We start from the raw sequence: 15253 nt of genomic DNA on the forward strand, positions 1-15253 counted from the left end.
GAGAATTTAAGTGCTCAGTATCACTCGGATCTTTTCCTGTCTGTTTGTTCATTATTATAGTAATTATTATTATCTGTGTTGCATTATATTCAAATAAACACAACTAGACAACATTGGGGAAAACTGAATTGTTGATGACATTTAATGCACAGCATATGCATTGTTCAAGATAAATGTATTTCAAAGTAATGGAAATAAAATTAAGTTGTTGAATAAAACTGTATTTTGTGTACATTGTTATTAAGAAGTGGAACTACTTGAACGAATGAAATGTCTACAAATCTACTATTATAAGTTACATAAACGTTTATTTTCATAAAAAAAGGACCATACACACTGACTACTTGGCAAATTAGCTGTCAACTGTCTTAAAGGAGAAATTCTTGAAACTGTACTCCTCCTCAGGCCGTCCAAGATGCAGATGAGTTTGTTCTTCATTGAAAAAAACAGATTTTGAAAAATTTAGTATTACATTACTTGCTTATCAATGGATGCTCTGCAGTGAATGGGTGCCGTCAGAATGAGAGTTCAAACAGGAGATAAAAACATCACCGTAATCCACACGTCTCCATCAATTAAAGTCTTCTGAAGTGAAAAGCTGCATGTTTGTAATGAACAAAATCCATCAAGATGTTTTAAAAAATTTTGTAACGTTTTTAAACCATTGCTGCTGGATAAAATAAAAGTCCTCTATCAATAATATTGCTTTCTCTGGTAAAAGTCATCTGGTCTAAATCAGTGGGGACAAGTGGGGATTTTTTACCTGGAGGAAGTCTTATTACGGATTATGGCTGGAAGTGATGGTTTGAAGTTAAAATGTCTTAATTCATTTCTTATGAATCTGGTTTTTATTGGGTGTTCAAACACTCATTCTGACGGCACCCATTCACTTGCACAGGATCCACTGATAAGCAAGTGATGTTATGCTAAATTTCGCCAAATCTGTTTTGAAGAAGAAACATCAACGACATCTTGGATGGCCTGAGGTGAATACGTTTTCAGCTATTTTTTCCATTTTTGGGTGAACTACTACTTTAAAAAAACATTTTTAGGCATGTCAAGGTGCATTTTCAATCTTTTGGTCAATCTGAAAAACATTGTGATTCTGTTTTCAAATTCTTGGTTTCTTGCTGAAACCCGATCCTAGCAGCCACTGCTGGAGAGGCCCTGCCGGCTTGGTTTGCTTCTCTGCTGCAGGATTTTCTTCAGGTGCTTTAGCTGAAGTGTCTTCATCAGGATTCTTCCTCTTAGTGGGCGAGGCAGTTTTCAGCCAGCTCATCATCATTTTACTGCTGGCTGTAGGTTGAACGGTCTAGACAGAGTAGAAGGCGGGAGGTTAGTATTTCAACTAATCAAGAAGTTCACATTCATAGGTCAAAAATTTTAATAATGGTTTGCGATCTTTATGATCTTTTCAAATGTCTGTAATGTATACATTTAATTTACTCTTGTCCTAGACCCAGAACATAAATCCTACACTATGAAAATCCATCATAAAAATATTAGCACATTTCCATTCAAATGTTTGGGTATTATTATTATTTTTTTGGTAAAACAAAATTAATTTCAGCAAGGATGCATTAAATTTATCAAAAGCAACAGTAAAGTAATTTATAATGTTAAAAAATATTTCTATTGCAAATAAATGCTATTGTTTTCAAATGACTATTCATCAAAGAATCAAGAAGAGTAAAGGCTGCGGAAAATTCAGCTTTGCCATCACAGAAATGAATTGCATTTTAAAATATATTCAAATAGAAAAACAGTCATTTCAAGCCCTAATATTTTTAGTTTTTTAAATTTAATAATAGAGGATAAATGAATAATGAATGATAAATGAATGACCAAATGTTCACCTTCTTAAATGTGGGGTCTACAGGCTGCAGACACTCTGGGGAGTTGTTGCGGGAATTGTTGACCAATGAGGAGACGGGGTGAAAGGTTAAGGAGGCCTTTGGCTGCAGTAATTTCATTGCTTCCAGTGACTTTACTTCTCCAAAGTCCAACCACCGTCTTACCTCATCCTCTCCGTCCAGCACAGCCGGCATCCTGTTACACAACACATTAATGGGTTCATTTGACCCCATCACAAATGTTGCATGACTCTGTGAAAACTCCATGAATCATATTTATGCACTCAACCTGTCATGGATGCTTTGAAGATTTGGAGAGGAGTCTACAGTAATAACAGTGTAAGTATACAATGTCTCTCCACCACAAGGAGGAGTCCAGGAGTCAAAGAGCCCTGCTATTGTCAGCAGACGCCACCCTGACCAATCACTGTCGTCCTGATCACTCTGCAGACAAGTGGAGGAATAAACAGGCGAGTAAGACCAGCATACGTTTACAAATTTACTTCTTACGACTGTCAGACTTTGGCTAACCTCTCCTTGGTCCAAACTTTGGTCACTTTTTGTTTTCTGTGTATTTTGTTGACTAGGCACTTGACCTCCTTGGCTTTGAGGGAAGTAAATGAAAAAAGGCTGTTTCTCTTTCTCCGTTCGCCTCCATTCATAGAAGCCATCGGCTAGAATGACACAGCGCTGTCCTTTCAGAAGAGGATCCTGTACAATAAGTTTTCAGCAACAAGTCATATGTTTGTCCACAGAATATTAGAAGATATTTGGTGTTTAATACATAATCAAGTGCCACAGTACCTGTACACTTTTTTCAGTAAGTTTTTTTTTTTCTGATTAAATTTTCTGTATATATTATTTAAATATATATAGCCCCGGTTTCACAGACAAGGCTTACGCCTAGTCCCAGACTAAAATGTAAGTCTGAGCTATTTCAACTGAAAGAAACTTGCACTGACTGATCTAAAAAAATATATCAGTGCCTTTGTTTTGTCTCAAGATGTACACCAGTAATGTTTTTTTCCAAGGCACATTTAGAAAAAAAATACTTAAATGTGCTAAATGAACTACGGCCTAATCCTGGTTAGTCTAAGCCCTGTCTGTGAAACCAGGCCATAATGTTTATTGGAAAAATAACCATTTAATTACAAACATTTAAGTAATTTAAAAGCATAGGGAAACATTGCTTCATCGGAGTGATTGGTTGCTAAAACATTTTCCTTTTTTCTCTCTGCAGGATCATGGGTAATTTAGTTTTTCGCCAGTAATTCTGCTATTAAACATCATTATTAAAAAAATTTATTAATTAAATAATGCAGGTTGAAGGCATCAATTAAATATATACTATAAGGTCTGTCTTCGGTGGTTTAATAAGTTATTGTTAAAAATCAAATTCTCTATGGAACCAAAAATGAATGAGAATTTTTCTTCCTGTTGCACTCTATAACTGCGTCCCAAATGACGCACTATACACTGTGCGCTTATACACTATGTACTCAACCATGTAGTGTATGAATTATATATGGTTATTTTGTCATTAATAATCAGAGTCTGATAGCCCCTTCCCCTTTGCGACGTAATTAAAGCTGTGACCATTGAGTGCATGAAGTATCCAACATTCCACACTTAATTTTTTCGGTTATTTAAGTGCATTATCCAGGTATTTAAAGTGCACTTTTTCTTTTAAGAATGTTCAGTGTGAATGCACTACTCACACTATACTACAAAATGCCATAGAATAGTGCATACGTACGCAATTTGGGATGCACCTTATTATGTTGAGCTGAACAATGAGATTTCACTGCTCATGTGGACTGAATGAGGGTGCCTTATGTACCTTGTAAGACTTCTTTTCAAGCAGGGTCTCACTGCGACAGTTAGAGGTGTTGTACTGCATCTTACTGGGGTCATTCTCTCTGAACCACGCCGGGACGAGACCCCAGCGCATCACTGCCAACACACACTCATCTACTGGGGCATCCTATGGAAAGCGCTTCATTAAACAGCTGTTCTTCAGGGACAAATGTTGTGCATATATGTTTTGACATGCCTTGTTGAAGTGTCTGTTGGACAGCAGTACAGGGCTGAAGGACTGAGGACTCTTGTTGTATGATGGCCGGTATTTGTCAGTGTCTCCGTCCTTCCATCGGGGCCTGTGTGGTTGTCCTGTCCTGTCCCGATAGCGAGCCGCATGACTGAGCTCATTCGGCACAAGAGTGCAAGCAGTTCTCCCGCACATTCTGGCACATGCCAAACCTGCGTGACTTCACCACAAATTAGACAGTGCATTTACTTCATGCTTTAAATTAATTGTCTTGCTGAGATTTTGCATTTTTTTAATTTATATTTATTTCTAGTGTGATTTTTTTTCTATAATAATTATGTAGAATTTTCAATATGGCACATATACTTGCATTACTAAATTCTTTATTCACAAATATAAATGTGCATCACACACACACACACACACACACACACACACACACACACAAAACCTACTTATTTTAAAACAGAAATAGGTCACTTACCTTGATTATTTAAAATTAACCAGAAATGACAAAGCAAAATTACTGTACATTACGCAAAAGCCTTCAGTCTCTCAATCTTTTTTAGTTGGTTGATTTACAATTCACAACATTTATGTTATTTGCATTAAGGTGCTGATATACACATACACATATATACATATCTGTACATTTGTTTTTTTATATTAATATTCTTATGTTTATCTTAGTATTTTATTTTTCTATCTTTTTTTTTTCTTGGTTAGCTTTGGTTGTGTTCACTGTTCAAAATGTTGCCATAAAAACCATTTACTTATCGCAACATTAAGCCATCAAAGCACTTCTATATGAACTGCCAATCGGTTCTTTCAAACGGTTCGAAAAAAGCGATTCAGTGATTCCTTTGCGTCATAACGTTATCGTGCGGTTTCTGACGTTTAAGGAAATCGTCTAACGTTAATAATGTCTTGGCTATGAAAGTTTCTTACTTTTCTTATAATTCTTGATTGCCAAACAGTTCTCAGTTTATTAGAAATCAGGCACGTGCGAAGACGGTTCTCAGTTGGTCCAGTGATATGTTGACTGACTCGACAACAGCTCCGACTCGCTTCATCAAGGAGAACCGACTCACATGAACGATTCTTTAGCGGAATTGTAGTTGTCAGGTCGTTAAAACTTGAGCAACATCACAGTTTCATCAGTTTCCTTGCTTTAACTTCGTAAGAGGCTGCACGCCGTTTAATTTTTACCTCAAAACCTCACCTCAAAGCGTATTGTTTCAGGTGACTGCTACAACGGTTTCTGCACACCCAGTTTGCATCTTCATAAACTGGCAAACACGATACAGATGCACAAACAGATAATACATACTACGAACATTAAGTCGTAAAGTAAATGGCATTCCTACCAGCACAACAAGTCCTTATTCTGAGGTAAAAGAGCAGCGAGAGCAACGATGGTCCTGTTCTCTGAACAAGTGTGGCGCCCTCTGTTAAAAAACCCAGTCATAATAATTCAAATCAAAGCTTTGCATACAGAATAGAAAACCGCTGACACAAACACTAATCTAAGTTAGTCATTTAACAAAATTTCGTTTTTATTTCCAAACACACACACATACATGCAACCGCGATGTGATGGTTTATAAGTTGTTTACAAAAATCAGACACATGGAACTGAATTCAACATGGACTGAAATAAACGACAATGTGCAAACCCAATATTTCCATGTACAATACCTTTATAAAAAGCTTTATTTTCTTTTAATAACATAAAAACTTAAAATGTCCTGCCAAACAAAATACTATCGACACTATGACAACAGAGTTCAAGGAACAGTTCACCCAAAAATGAAAATTTTGTCCTTTTTGTTTTATTATTTCTTGTCTGGAACATAAAAGAAATGCCTGTTTTTGTCCATGCAATCAGTTAATGGTCCCCAAAACTGTCTGGTTACCAACATTCTTCAAAACACCATCTTTTATATTCCACAGGAGAGTCAGTGATGGAACGAAATGATGGCAAGTGTTTAATTTTTGGTGAACCACTCCTTTAACAATATCAGTCTACGATGTTAATCAGCTGCAAATGGGAACTGTACATAAAGGCAAAAAATAAAAAAAGTAAACTTATATTCTGGCATCAACAGTGTCAAACACGTTTATCATCACAACTAGTAACATCAGGTCTTACTTGGAGAGTAACCAAAAAATATGAACATTGTTTACATGTTCTTCAAGCTGTTTGAATGTTGAAGTTGTCTTTATGAAGTGTCCATAACCAAGAAACATTAAAGAAAACACACCACTTTATAGCTGCCGGTCATATTTATCCATCTAAGAGTTTGAGAATACTTTCTCTCTCTTTCAAAGCTTTCCAAGCCTGATCTTTCTCTTTTTTCGTTGGAGTGCGTTTCTTTTGCCTGGCTGCCATGATGCGACGGAACGCCTCCATAACTTCATTATCAGCCACTCGAACCCGCTGTCGAAGCTCCTGTTTTCGCATTTCATCCCGTGCCAACCTGCATGAACAGGGTGAAAAATAAAAGGTGACTAATCTCACATTAATCCAGGTATTTCACAAAGTATAATGGAAAAAAATACTGTACCAAAAGATATATCTAACAATACACACTTGACTGCTTCAATACAGCTCTCTAAGTTGTCATCCAAGTAAAACTATAGATAGAACATCATAACTGCTCCCTCTAACTCTTTGAAAGGTTACAGGCTTATTTTCACAAGCTAGTCTTCATTTGGATCTGACAGCAGTTTTGATCTGGATCTGAGACTCACTTGAGCAGCTCCTGCTTGCGCGAGCGGTTGTGAGCGGTTAGCGCTTTGAGTTCAGCCTGTCTTTTCTGCAGCTCGGCCAGCACCTCGTCTTCAGACTCTCCTCCGACACCTTGCCTCTCATCAGAGTCCAGCAGCCCCTGAGACACCAGCTCCTCTCTTATACGAGCCTCCAGAGAGCGTGTGTGAGGCACACTGGGAGCAACAGGACAAGAGAAAATTACCTCTTCACTTTATTGATGTACACTTTGTTTTCATAATCTTTCATCTAAATGCCTCTGAAACAACTTCCCTTTATGGATGATATCACCCAGGCAATATAGTCTATTGAATATTGTTAACTAATAGCTAAATATCCATTTTTCCTATATTCTGGTCTACTTTTCGCCATTCAATCCTGATGGATAAAATACATGTTTTTTTCCCCCTTACTCACTCAAAATGCATCACATTCTAGAAGTAAAATGAGTTACGAGTGCTGATTTATGTTGACTATAAATAGTAAAAGAGAGAATGAATATTGCCAATTTAGCTAAAAAAGAAAAAGAAAAAAAGGGACATTTCATATTCTCACTTTTTATAATATAATAACTCATTTTTTGGTCTCTGCTAGTACACAAGGGGGAAAAATTAAATACTATTATCAACATCAACTAGATGGTGGGTTGCCTGAACAACCAGTTAAGGAGTAATGATGCTGAAAATTCAAGAAATTAAAGAAATAAATTACATTTTCAAACTTATTAAAATAGAAAATTGTAGTAACATTTCACAGTATTGCTGTTTTTTTTATTGTATTTGAGGATCAAATATTTCAACATTTTAAAAAAGAATCGGGTTGCACTATTTTACAGTGCATGTACTTACAGTGTACCTACCTGAGAAAGTACTGTAATATATGTTAAGTACATGGTGTAGGGTTAGGTTTAGGTTAGTTATTGTAATTACTATAATAAGTACATAGTATGTCCATGACTAACAGGACAGTAAAATAAAGTGCTAACAAAAATCTTACCAACCCAAATTTTTGAATGGTAGTCTAAATAAACAAGTAAACATCACTAACTGAATAAATCATAAAATAAAACATTTACCTGAAGGCTTTACCCTGGCTACGAGGCGATGTACCAGCGCCCTCATCCTTCCCTGGAATGTCTGGAATGGGGGAATCCTCCATAGGGGATATGATGTTTTCCTACATATTTGAAAAAGGATATGACTAAAACATAAGCTGAACTGACTAAATATTGCACAACATAAGTACTTATTTTAGCACATGATGAGTCACTGACCTCAACAAGTGCTTGTAGAAGGCGCTGAGTAAGAGGGCCAAAAGGACAGCCGTCCTCTGGAGGTTCATGCTGAGACTCTGATTTCTTCAGTAGGGCATCTACATCTGCACAAACCAGAATAGTAGAAGATAAAAACAACAGATTTAAGGCTCGACGCAACAAAAAAATGACAATGTTGCAACTTGAATCTCATCTTAAAGGGATACTCCACCCCAAAATGTAAATTTTGTCATTAATCACTCACTCCCATGTCGTTCCAAACCCGTAGAAGCTTCGTTCGCCTTCTGAACACAATTTAAGATATTTTGGATGAAAACCGGGAGGCTTGTGACTGTTCCATTGACTGCATAGTAAATTGCACTGTCAAGGTCCAGAAAAGTATGAAAAGCATCGTCAGAATAGTCCACCTGCCATCAGAGGTTCAATCTGAATTTAATGAAGCGACGAGAATACTTTTTGTACGCAAAGAAAATAAAATGTATTCAACAATTCATCAGTAACGCATGGATACGCTGTTTCCGTTCAAATCAGCATAAATAAACATACAATATGTATCCATGCGTTACTGATGACAGAGAATAGCGTACGCACTTTGCGTCCATCGGATGCTTTCCAAATTGGCGCTACGCTGACACAGAGGAGACGAATTGTTGAATAAATGTCATTATTTTTATTTTCTTTGCGTACAAAAAGTATTCTCGTCGCTTCAAAAAATTCAGATTGATCCACTGATGGCAGATGGACTATTCTGACGATGCTTTTCATACTTTTCTGGGCCTTGACAGTGCAATTTACTATGCAGTCAATGGGACAGTCACAAGCCTCCCGGTTTTCATCCAAAATATCTTAAATTGTGTTCCAAAGACGAACTAAGCTTTTTTTACCGGATTGGAATGAGTATCCCTTTAAATGACACCATTACCTTTAGCATCCAGTTCAGAAAGAGGACCCATCATGCTTTTTTTCTTGTCATTGGCTCTCGCCCCCTCTCTTTGCTCCTCCAACAAGTCTTCCTGAGCCCAGCGTTGGGAATAGTGCTTTCCAAGGGCTGGGATCTGCAAAGAATACCAACAGTGAGTGCTCAGAAGTGAACAACCAACACAAAAGCCATTTAACATGCATTTCTCTGAATACAGAATCAGTTGAAGGAAAGGAAAGAGAAGGCCGCAGTAATGTAGAGCAGCAACTGGTTTCTAAAAGATCTTTACCTTGTAGTATTCAGCTTCATCATCAGGGGGTTTGAGTAGCTCTTCCAGAACTCTGATCTCTTCATTTGTGATGTCTGCACAGTAAGGCTCCACCGAGGCCCAGAATCTGTTTTACACACATATATAACCACAAATGTCTAAACAAATGTCTATCATTCAAAGTTTGGGGTCGATAAGATTTTTTAAATGTTTTTGAAAGAATTCTCAACAAAACTGGATTTATTTGATCGAAAATACAGTAAAAATGGTATAAGGTATAATAATACTGTGAGATATTACAATTTTAAAGTATTACAATAAGTTTTTTCTAACTGAATATATTTTAAAATGTAATTTATTCCTGTGATGGCAAAGCTGAATTTTAGAAGCCATTACTTCAGTCTTTAGTGCCACATGATCCATTTATTATTATTATCAATGTTGTAGCTGTGCTGCTTACATTTAATAATGATCATATTTTTATGATACATTTATTCATATTTTCGTGGAAAACAAGATATTTTTGTTCGGTAAAATAGAAGAACCACATTTGTTTAAAAAAAGAAATCTTGTGTAAATTTTTGTATTATAAATGTCTATACTGTCTATTTTTTAATCAATTTAATGCATTTAATTGCTGAATAAAAATTTAAGACTTTGATCTGTTTAAATAACATTTGATCTGTAATTAAAAAAATATCTTTGACTGAATACTCATAACTTAATATGTCTCCTCTGGAATGAATAAAGCATGAAATGAAAAAGTCTTGAAATTTAATTTAAACAACTTAATATCTAGGGTTTCTGTAGGAGACATGATGGCAAAACCTGATCTGTATTTTGTATCTGGTTATTCCAATAAATATACATTATGCATCTCAGTTTCAACAAACCTGTTGGGAGCATCATTTTTAGGGTTGCGGGGTATATCTTGGGGGTCGACTTCAAATTCAAAGTCCTGGACCTTGGTCTGTATGTTCTTAGACTTCGGTCTACCTGGCCCAGGTCCGGGACCATGACTTCCTTTTCCATCAAGCTTCTGTTTTTTGGGCTTAGAATGGCGAGAAGAGGCTGCGAGATCTGGATCCTTCCCTAATTTCAGAAACCTTTTGTCCCCTTTTTTGTCCTGCCAGTCTGTAAGGATCTGTTTCAGAGAGTAAAGATAAATCACTTTAGGCAGTGAGTAGGAGAAAGACAAATAGAAAAACACTGCTCACCTGTCTCTGTTCTTCCAGCGCCCTGAGACGTCGACTCGCAGAGGACAGGAGTGTTTCCAGCTCCAGCTGAAGTGTGTCCAGCTCTTCAATGCCAATGCCATCGTCTTCTGAGCGGCTGAGTACTGCTGTGTAGCGTGGACACACTTTCACATGGTCCACAGGTTTGAAGTCATAGTACTTCAGAGGGGGACAGTCCTTCAGTTCACTCATCTTCTCATGAACAGGAACCTATATCTGAAAAAAAGAGTATTAGTAAAGGTCAGGGGGTTGTGTGGTCATGTGGTAAAAGCAGAATTGCAGGTAATGCAATAGAGGTAATGCTAACAAAGCCAGAAGATGGACTTCTGTAGATGTTATTTCTATATATTATTTGACTTAAATCTTTTATGCATTGCATCCATGCACTCTGTTATATAATACTGACGCCTATTTATGATTCCAGTGTGTGATAATGAGCAGCCACTTTTAGCTAACAACATGCTAATTCTGCTGCATGCTGTTCAAACCACAGACAACCGTTTGTTACACTTTATCAATAAATATGTATATTACGTGCAAGGAAAAGACGTGTGTCGCCAATTAAACAATATGTTAAAACACCAAAGAGAAGATTTATTCATAAAACATTATTGTTTACCTCCGATGAAGGGGCATCCATTACTGACTAAACCATTATCTCAGCACAGGGGGACACAACTTGTCGATTAAGTTTTAATAACAATAACCTGTATAACAGTGGCTTTAGTATGATTTAAACCAATACTTTTTGTATTATTTGCTAACTCTTTTTTCAATATCAGATAAATACCCCTCTCGGCAGTTAACATCCACAAAATAGCATCGCAGCGTATATAATGGTACATTCCTGTCTGAAGCTCGTCCAAACAGTATAATAAAAGATTATTTCTTTTTCGAGACTCTGCGCTGTTTAAAACTACAAAAGAGTTACGGTTTATTTCAGCACAGTGATATTTTTTGATTATAACATTTATGACTACAGTGTATTTGACCTCTCGTGTTATTTGCCATATAAGGAAGAAAAAGCGAATAAAGGTAAGATTGCTACTGGGCTTGACCGTAAATATACGAATAAATGTTATTATTGTGAAACGATTACCGTCGTTTTGGTGTTTATGTAATTCTCCCGTTATACGCGCTTAAAATAGAAACACAAGAACGTGTGTTTTGAATGAAAATGTGTTTATTTATCTATAATTCACTCGTATACTTTTGAATCACGAGCTCATGATTAACCAGAAAGCCCTTGTAATAGGTGTATTACGGGAAAGCGAGAGGCGTGTTTTCTCATTTCCAGGCGTGGCGTGCGGACTTCCGTCTTCCTCCACAGACATCATATAAAATGGTAAGAGATTTACATTTCTTAAAGTTCCTTTGATTGTCTCTTATTATAATGCACGCAATCAAATTATGCGATAAACAGCCTTAGCGTAAACCATTTGCATGCGGTCGCCGCAGTGTTTGTTGCTTTATTTGATCGAGTGATGCTAGTCTTGATTTATGCTAGCTGGCTAACGTCAGTGATTTTACAAGCAAAACCTATTTTTGGCAGATTGAAAACATTAAATGCACATTACACTGCACGGATATGATATTTAATAGCTGGCACGGTGTTTAATTAATTTAAAACAGCCAATAGTTGTCAATAAGTGACATTCAGGCGGTTGATTGGCACTTCACCTAAATGACTGGCACAAACACAAAGCTGCTCTTACACCCACTGACAATCACGTTTCTGTGTGTTTATGATTATTATATGGACTATTAGCGTCTAGAACGAAGAGTTGCTTAATTAAATGTTCTCCTTTTTGTATGTAGACGGCAACATTGCGACCCTATCTGAATGCGGTGCGCGCCACTCTTCAAGCAGCCCTGTGTCTGGAGAACTTCTCCTCTCAGGTGGTGGAGAGACACAACAAGCCTGAGGTGGAAGTTAGGTGAGGAAATCACTCATTAAGCCCACAGCCTTTCTATGTGTTATAAGTGATGTATTTTAATATATGCTCAACGTACATGTTTCAATACAGGAGCAGCAAAGAGCTTCTGTTGCAGCCTGTGGTCATAAGCCGCAATGAGAAGGAGAAGGTCCTGATTGAGGGGTCCATAAACTCAGTGAGGGTCAGCATCTCTGTCAAACAGGTAAGAGATTCAAGATGAACTGCACAACTATGAACTGTGTGTTTTTCTTGCTGTCGTCTTCTAAAGATATGAATGGTTTTCTCTTAGGCTGATGAGATTGAGAAGATCCTGTGCCATAAATTTATGAGGTTCATGATGATGCGAGCGGAGAACTTTTTCATCCTGCGGAGGAAACCTGTTGAGGTGAGCTTCTTTGCGAGGAACAAACAAGGGATGAAGAAATATGAAATTCATTAAAACGAGCGTGCATTAGTGATGGGAGAAACAAAGCTTTTCGAAACTGAATCAGTTGAACCAATTGCTTTGCGAAATGATTCACGTTTCGAAGCATTTGAAACACCACACACTGGTCAGAATAGTGTAAATGCCAAGGAAAACACAACCGAAACATGCATAAGAAGACCTTTTATAAACCGAATGCAAATCAGAATGAGCTTTATTGGCCAAGTATGTTTACACAAATGTTGTATTAAAAGTGTAATCAGCTAAATGCAATTAACAAATGATCTAATATCATTAAATAAGTGTGTAATGTTATTTCATTAATTTGTCGTTCTTGTTTTATTGAGAGCTTAGCTAATTGGAGACTAATCGCTACAACTCTTCCTTTTTATTATACAAATGTGTCATTAGAATGTATATTAATTTCAAAAATTACAGTCATGACGTAACAGCCTCTTTTACTGAAATCATGTGACTGGCAGTTTGGTGCATGCTTCGAATCACTGGCTCAAACAAATGATTTTCAGAGTTTTTCGAAAGCACCCATCATTAGCATGCATGTCAATTTGTTTTGGTGGAGTCATGTGATAAATCTTACGAATTGAAATGCATTGCTGAATGATGTTGTGCATGTGACGCATCTAAACTATTAACAAGGTTAGCATGTTTTCACATTTCCTCATTTGTGCTTTTCAGGGCTATGACATCAGCTTCCTCATTACCAACTTCCACACAGAACAGATGTACAAACACAAGCTGGTGGACTTTGTTATCCATTTCATGGAGGAGATCGACAAGGAGATCAGCGAGATGAAGCTGTCAGTCAACGCTCGGGCCCGAATTGTCGCAGAGGAATTCCTCAAGAATGTATGTTTGAGATGTTGCATTTATATCACATGTTTAAATGAGTGGAAAATGTCATTTTTAAATTTGACTGTTTTTTGTATTTTTTGTTTTAGTTCTGAGGATCCTTGTCAACATTCCTAATACCCATCAGAGATTGGTGTTGCTTTGGTTCTTGTGGACAAAAACATTCAAAGTTTTTAAAATCTCCACAGAGCAAAGGGGAAAGAGATTATTAGTAAGCAACCAAGCAAGAAAGATCTACAGGAACAACTGGCCAGTCTTGCAGCACTATATGCAGTCCCCTTTGCCTTCTGTTCAAGGTGCTCCTTTTGCCCATGGATATTAACAATTGTACATTTAGTCAAGAATTTATTACTCTCGTTTTCTGTTGTTAGGAAAAAAGAAAAAGAAAAGAAAACACAGACAAGGCAGGTCCTTAAAAGTATTACCTGTAATTAATATTGATGGGCACAGGAATCTTGTTGTTGGACTGTTTTTTGTTGTCTTTTATATACATGTACTCACTTGCTTTCATTTTTGTTACAATGAAAAAAAAATCAGGAATTAATTCAATGTTAGAGATAATGAGAGAAAAAAAGAAAATGGGTGTTTATATTTTGGCACTGCTAATCTCCAATATTAGAACTATACAAAAAAACCTGCGTAAAACATAATGACAATAAATTCAATAAAAATATATTGTGCTTTCTGTATCTCTTGGGATTTATTTCCAAATTGCATACGCATCTCATTTTCTGAATGGCACCTTTTCTGGTAGTTTTTACTCTTTTGTTTGTGCTTTCCATCTAGGTATATACATTGATGCTTATGCAGTTTTAGTTCTTATATATCAGCTTTTTTCTGATACAATACCATTTGAAGCGTATTGAGCCAAGTGTTAACATTGCCAGGTCAATTGTGTTAATCGTGCATTCTGTGCATAAAATTTGACGAGAACCATAAAGCTAGACTGAGTACAGAATTGGATATTGATCTTCAAATGCTTGGTAATCAATAGAAAATTCATTATGTGATCCATCATTTTGAGCATTATGACTTTAAAAGATGGGTAACAATGGGCATATAAAGAAACTTTAGAGTTTCCTACTCATTACAATTTGGTGGATGCGTTCATGTGTATTCAACTCCTAAATGCAATCTTTCCGACATGATTTGAACGAACCATCAGCGCCACTAAACACCAAATACCCTGCAGCAGCTCCAGGCACGTTAAAAGGCACTGTAGATCTGTGACCATGAAAACAACCCCCAAAATAAAAAACTAAACTGTAACTTTATTAATTATATTACAATACAAAAGCAACAAAATAATTTTTAAATAGTCTGAATAAGTAAATTTTTTTAAAAATATGGTATTTAATTTAAATAAATATTTATTTTTAAAAACCTTAACACGCATATATATATATATATATATATGTACAGGTCCTTCTCAAAAAATTAGCATATTGTGATAAAGTTGATTATTTTCTGTAATGTACTGATAAACATTAGACTTTCATATATTTTAGATTCATTACAACACAACTGAAGTAGTTCAAGACTTTTATTGTTTTAATATTGATGATTTTGGCATACAGCTCATGAAAACCCAAAATTCCTATCTCAAAAAATTAGCATATCATGAAAAGGTTCTCTAAACGAGCTATTAACCTAATCA

The 15253-nt window shown here is 36.4% G+C and overlaps 3 protein-coding genes across 6 annotated transcripts; 1 reads left to right on the forward strand and 2 right to left on the reverse strand.

Moving 5' to 3' along the window:
* Window positions 1-115: 115 nt before the first annotated feature.
* LOC306855063 (abasic site processing protein HMCES-like) lies at window positions 116-5344 on the reverse strand. 2 transcript variants are annotated; one of them, XM_079393488.1, is made up of 7 exons: window positions 5268-5344; window positions 3907-4120; window positions 3694-3837; window positions 2385-2564; window positions 2143-2297; window positions 1857-2049; window positions 116-1312 (listed from the first exon to the last, which is right to left on the reverse strand). In XM_079393488.1, the coding sequence occupies exons 2-7, from the start codon at window positions 4093-4095 to the stop codon at window positions 1112-1114; spliced, it is 1062 nt and encodes a 353-aa protein (XP_079249614.1). In that variant the 5' UTR covers window positions 4096-4120; window positions 5268-5344; the 3' UTR covers window positions 116-1111. The 2 variants fall into 2 exon arrangements, with proteins under 2 accessions (XP_079249614.1, XP_079249615.1); XM_079393489.1 differs by lacking the exon at window positions 5268-5344 and adding an exon at window positions 4849-4974.
* Window positions 5345-5427: 83 nt separating this feature from the next.
* Window positions 5428-11619, reverse strand: LOC306854875 (transcriptional adapter 3). Of its 3 annotated transcripts, none has more exons than XM_079393163.1 (9): window positions 11465-11619; window positions 10348-10581; window positions 10024-10274; window positions 9152-9257; window positions 8866-8998; window positions 7944-8047; window positions 7746-7846; window positions 6655-6846; window positions 5428-6380 (listed from the first exon to the last, which is right to left on the reverse strand). In XM_079393163.1, the coding sequence occupies exons 2-9, from the start codon at window positions 10555-10557 to the stop codon at window positions 6188-6190; spliced, it is 1290 nt and encodes a 429-aa protein (XP_079249289.1). In that variant the 5' UTR covers window positions 10558-10581; window positions 11465-11619; the 3' UTR covers window positions 5428-6187. The 3 variants fall into 3 exon arrangements, with proteins under 3 accessions (XP_079249289.1, XP_079249287.1, XP_079249288.1); XM_079393161.1 differs by lacking the exon at window positions 11465-11619 and adding an exon at window positions 10985-11378; XM_079393162.1 differs by lacking the exon at window positions 11465-11619 and adding an exon at window positions 10673-10991.
* LOC306854876 (actin-related protein 2/3 complex subunit 4-like) lies at window positions 11215-14285 on the forward strand. The gene is made up of 7 exons (XM_079393164.1): window positions 11215-11400; window positions 11621-11710; window positions 12184-12302; window positions 12393-12504; window positions 12592-12687; window positions 13423-13593; window positions 13686-14285. Exons 1-7 carry the CDS (start codon window positions 11338-11340, stop codon window positions 13689-13691), a joined length of 657 nt encoding a protein of 218 aa, XP_079249290.1. The 5' UTR covers window positions 11215-11337; the 3' UTR covers window positions 13692-14285.
* The last annotated feature ends 968 nt before the right edge of the window (window positions 14286-15253 follow it).

The sequence above is a fragment of the Barbus barbus genome (genome assembly GCF_936440315.1).
Source record: "Barbus barbus genome assembly, chromosome: 35".
Taxonomy (NCBI): domain Eukaryota; kingdom Metazoa; phylum Chordata; class Actinopteri; order Cypriniformes; family Cyprinidae; genus Barbus; species Barbus barbus.